This window comes from Toxorhynchites rutilus, chromosome 3 (assembly GCF_029784135.1).
Source record: "Toxorhynchites rutilus septentrionalis strain SRP chromosome 3, ASM2978413v1, whole genome shotgun sequence".
Lineage (NCBI taxonomy): Eukaryota > Metazoa > Arthropoda > Insecta > Diptera > Culicidae > Toxorhynchites > Toxorhynchites rutilus.
This window is the reverse complement of record NC_073746.1, coordinates 116,698,075-116,703,463: the sequence shown is the minus strand read 5'-3', so window position 1 is coordinate 116,703,463 and position 5,389 is coordinate 116,698,075. Positions and strand designations below refer to the sequence as shown.

Below are 5,389 nucleotides of genomic sequence, written 5' to 3'. Positions count from 1 at the left end.
ACATCGAACATAATTTTAAATCTAAATTTCAATCAGATGTTTATTAGTATAAATGTGTTGAAAATAATGACATTGGGATAAATATTTTATTTATTCTATTCTTTATACTCAAAATACGGTACAGATCGTTAAAAAAACGGGACAATCAAATTAGGTCGAAAAAACGGTAATGTCCCGTTAAAAACGGCACGTTTGGTCAGCCTAAGAATAAGAGAAAGCGGTTAGTCTTTTAAATCAGTCAGTTAGTCATTTAAATTCTTACAACTATAATAATTTGATCACGCCAATTTTTCAAAAAGGTATGAACCGAACTGGACATTTAAAAAAGATTCAGAACATTATAGAACGGAATAATTTTAATTGACATAGAAGTTGGCCATCCGAGTGAAAGAAAACCAGTCGATTAAACCCAAACTGAATCCATATTATCAACATGATTAATTACATCATGACTTCATTTTTTGGAAGATAAGTGTTTTCGGAATTTTTATTCCGACTAAAGCAAAATTTAGGAAAAAACTAAAATATTTTTTATTAGTCAATAATTACAATAATTGGTCGGTGTGAAGTCAGACCGGATCATGTGACAATTTTAAGATTTCTAGAAAGATGAACTTGAATTTCGGTGTTCTGCAATTTCTAAGCTTTTTTTGTTCCGTATTGTTCCCAGAAATGTTGGCTTCAAAATACAATACTCTGACAATATTGTGACGTATGATAGTTGCATGAAACATTAGGTCTCGTCCCCAAAACAGACAGCTATTTGGCTTCCTTTACGTACATGGTTCACTCTGACCGAACCAATGAAGCACTTGGTTTACTATAACTGTCGATAGATCATCAAAGCAGCAGACGGGCCGTTGTCCGTTCGAGCGAAACGTGTGAGAAAACACTTGCAGCCGGTAGCAGATTAACAGCAGGTAAGTATTGTCACTTTTATTTCCCCTATTTATTTTCAGGTCATCAGGAAACCAAACATTCAGGTAAGTATTCACCACCTCTTCACAAATTTAACTTCCTTTATTTAGTCTAACTTAACACTTAATTTTTGTTTACTTACTTCTTACTAATTTGATTTCAGTTGCAAAACTATTCTTCACTGAGCTTAGCTGCTCACAAAATGGTTGACAGCAGGTGTCGTCGATCCGAAAAGAGTTGACGGCAGGCGTCGTTAAACAGGAAAGAGAGCGAGTTAACCACGATGTGCTCTTTTTATACCCGTCGTGACGTCATTCGTTCGATGTGCGGAAACGATAAAACGTCGGCGAAACGCGAGACAAATACATAATCAAAATAAACGTATGGCTCACGAACGGGGGGGGGGGGGTTTCGCTTTTGTAGTTCCTCAATCCACAGACAGTTGGCGCTCCTTCGTGTTGTCACGAACAATGACTTAACAATTTAAAAATATGTTTCAACCAATTAACAATTGTAAGTCAAACTGTGTTTCATATTGTACCATTCGCCATTCTTTTATGAAAATTAGAGGCTGGAGAGTGGCGTGGCTCTTAATCGTCATCTTATTGCAGTATTTCTCAATAGTATCGTCAAATTTTATTGTCATCGCACTACACTCTGAAATAGTACATTTTGCGATCACTCACACTGAAGACCAGCATTTTTCGCTGATCCGTTCAGTCAGATCGAAGCAAATTTTTTATACAGTCAAAATCTATATTTTTTACGCAAACGCTTTGAAGCACATTTTATTTTTCCTATTAGCTTCAGGAAAAAAGATTTGTTGATTTTTTGCTTGAAATTTGTTTAAATACAACATACAACTGATTGCCACATGGTTCACTCTGTCTGCAAATATAGAGTAATATCTGGACAGCTTACCGACAGCAATTTATAATCGTAAATACACTGCAGTTCATGAAACATACTAGAATCCGATGATGGCTAGAACAAAAAATCTCCTGATACAGTAAAGCTTGAAAAATCATTGAGAAAATGTTCATTTTTCTCGTTTCCAATAACGCATGACTTGTTTTTTATTCATCATAGTTAACAGCACCTGATTCGCTCTAACTGCATACTATAAGGGGTTTTCGTTTCACATTCATAACAATTTCGATCCGTTATTTCTATTGTACGCATGATTTTACAAAATTGATAAATGTGGTGTTTCGCCAAAGCTAAAAGAAACGAGTTATTGTTTGCATTTGATTAAACACTTAGTAAGCATGTTTAATTGAATACAATAATTTTTTTAGTTTTGGCGACTTGGTCCCCTCTGACTTAACACCGACGAAATGCAATAATTACAACAATCACCTATAACACCGAATCCCATCATTTGTGTCTGCGTGTTTGATTTCGACAGAAACGACGAAAATAAGCTTAAAACCTAAGCATAAAATACTACCGGAGTTAAAAACACAAATTGCCCAAACATGAAATTAACAAACAATTGAACATTCGCCTCTAGCGTCGAACGCCGAATCTCTTCTTTTTTTGAATTTATGTGAAGGTTTATCTTCTATCGAGACAAAGAAATATTAATAGGGTTTCCCCTTTTCTTCATCTTATCGAAAAAAAACAGCCACACAAAAGAGACAAAAAGAGCAAGCAATATAAAAAAGAGTTGAATATTCCTCCCTTGACTTTCCATCATGCATTGGATGTGACTGTCCATTTCAACCCCGCCAGTGCAATTATTTCAATAATTTAAATTTACCACTTACGAAAGAATTTACTTTTCCGTACATACCTAATATCGCTTCTCTGTCAACTACCAAACCGAAATATAACCATCAGCGAATTCAATTTTGCAATTATACCACTCAAAATGCTTAATATCGAAGCAGCAAAAATTACACCCACACGCCAAATCATGTTTGATTTTAGGTTTTTGTTTCCCTATTCCACTTTTGATCAGTATTCATTGTTATAGGACGGTTTAAATACTGTAGAATAGCATGTAGAAAGGGTTCCCATTAACAGAAATTTGAAATTCTTAATGCAACTATACAAATCAACCACCTGTCCATTATACCCGCACTGTCCATCTTACCCGCGGTTCCCCTATGTATTTTGAATAATTTTATTAGACGCAAATTATTCGTTCATTGAGTTTTTTGGTGGGTAATTGAACAATTACCAGACATCACTACTCTGAGTTTACGTTCACCTCGTTTGTTGTGATTCGCATATTCGTCTAACTCGCAATATAATGTGATTTCTTTGTGTGAAACTGTGCCGAAAATCCTAGAGAATGCAACCGAACGATCTCTCAATTCCTCGAGGTGAGAACCAGATCAAGGAAAAGCTGAATCTTCACGTTAAGAAGCGTCTTCAAGAAACAAGTAAATCAACAAAAATCCTATTGAGCCCTGCGTGCCCACTGGTGTTATCACCTAAGGCGGGACCATCGACATCAAAGACTAAAAAGGTAAAGACAAAACATGCGACCTCCAATGCCACATCTGTGTTAGAGATTAACAGCAACATCGTGGCACAACCCCCTAAGAGCGGTAGTGGCAATAAACCAACAGCTGAATTGCTCCTCTCTCCAGGCGCCATTGGGGGGAACAGTAACGATGCCACCAACAGCAGCTTCAACTCTGTCGATTTGGATCCCGATGCTAATGTCTCGAACGATTGCCACGAACGTACGGTCACAGATAAGTGCGGGCTGAATACGAAGTCCTTACCAAGACCCGATATATTCACTCTTGTATTGAATGAAAAGAAGAGTTCACTGATGCGCGATCCTGAGGTTATGAAATTGTTAAATGATTTAATGAAAAAGCAAAATAAACAGTGAAACGCCGACCTTGTTCCTCATTACTTTGAAATCTGAAAATAACAAATTTGAGACATGTATATCTTTTTTTGAAAACTCTTATTTTACTCAGATGAACGACAATAGAAAAATTGTTTTAGAACATCAGTTCCTATTTTATCATTACCGTGTTCAGCCGGGTGCTATGATTGGTGCTAGGATCGTTAGAATAATCTCAAGCAGAACTGTCAGTGGGATACCCAATTCATGTGAAAACAGGGAAAATGTCAGTGGGATACTCGATATGTTGGCTCCTGTCATTTCAATAGGGGTTCTCTAAAGACGTCACCCAGGTGACCGTGTTGTATACGTATTTAAGTAAAGCTACTTCGAAGTTTTTTGTTTTTAAACGAGCGAGTGTCTCCATACATACAAATCAAATTTCATGGTATGGGTGCGTTTGTAATTCTTCGGATCGATTGACGTCTACTCGCAACCGAGTAAAGTGCGCTACATATACAGCGTCACCGTTACCGACCCGTCAACTATTCTCTTGGACTTATTTTGCCGACATCAAAGATGCCGTTGATTGTGTATGTGAATGCTACCATACGATTTCCATGGGAGAATATTTGGCATTTCATTCCTTTACGTTGACTTCACGCTGACAGGACGCTGTATGTGTAGTGCATTTAACTCACAACGTCTAAGTCCGGCTAGTGATCCCCGATTTTTGAAATTAATCGTTCATCCACTAATCGAATACTTTTATCAGTTTCTTATTCGATACGATTAATCGATCCAAATAATCGATTAATCGATTAATCGTCACACTGAGAAAAATAATTAGTTAGACTAATATTTCTCATTCGTTAGAAAGCCATCTGGAATCAAAAAAGTGTTCATTGAGCCTGAAAATCAATTATTATCTTTTACGCTCCCCTAAACTCGTAAACGAAGCTCATCTCGCATCGACGGCATTGAGCTTCTCTTAGGAGTTTAGGAGAGCGTCAAAGATTATGATTGATTTTAAGGATAAAACTGCAGCGGCTGTACGGTTTTTTTTGCTCTGGGTTTGGATCGATTAATCGACGTAAATTATTCGTTCGCTTCGATTATTGGTTGTGCAGTATTCGTTCGATTAATAATCGATTTCTGTAGGAAGTATTCGATTAATCGATTAATCGAACAATTATCGGGGATCACTAAGTCCGGCTTAAGTGTGAGATGAACTCGACCCAAATAATCGATTTATCGTCACACTGAGAGAAATAATTAGTTAAACTAATATTCCTCATTTGCTACAAAGCCATCTGGAATCAAAAAAATGTTAATTCCGCCTAAGAACCAGTTATTATCTTTTCCGCTCCCCTAAACTCGTAAACGAAGCTAAATTCGTCTTTATTACGGAAATTATTACTTCACGGAAATAACGAGACGTTATACAGCCCTCCATTGATTGAAATACACATCTTAGGCCAGGCGCAAGTTGAGACGCGTATAGCGCGAGTAACTTGCCGCGATATAGCGCCTGTTTTTGTTGCTAATGAAAACAGATAGAACGGCGCAAATTAGCAAGATGACGCGAGATTGTGGAGCGCTCGTCAGACACGACTCGCGTGACGCTGTGGCTGAACCACAGTTTCTCGTGCTGGTCGTACC

At 37.4% G+C, this 5,389-nt stretch overlaps 1 protein-coding gene across 1 annotated transcript; it reads left to right on the top strand.

The window, feature by feature from the left end:
• Positions 1-3,101: 3,101 nt before the first annotated feature.
• LOC129778692 (uncharacterized) lies at positions 3,102-3,771 on the top strand. Its single transcript, XM_055785757.1, has one exon. It carries the CDS (start codon positions 3,218-3,220, stop codon positions 3,767-3,769), a length of 552 nt encoding a protein of 183 aa, XP_055641732.1. The 5' UTR covers positions 3,102-3,217; the 3' UTR covers positions 3,770-3,771.
• Positions 3,772-5,389: the final 1,618 nt, after the last annotated feature.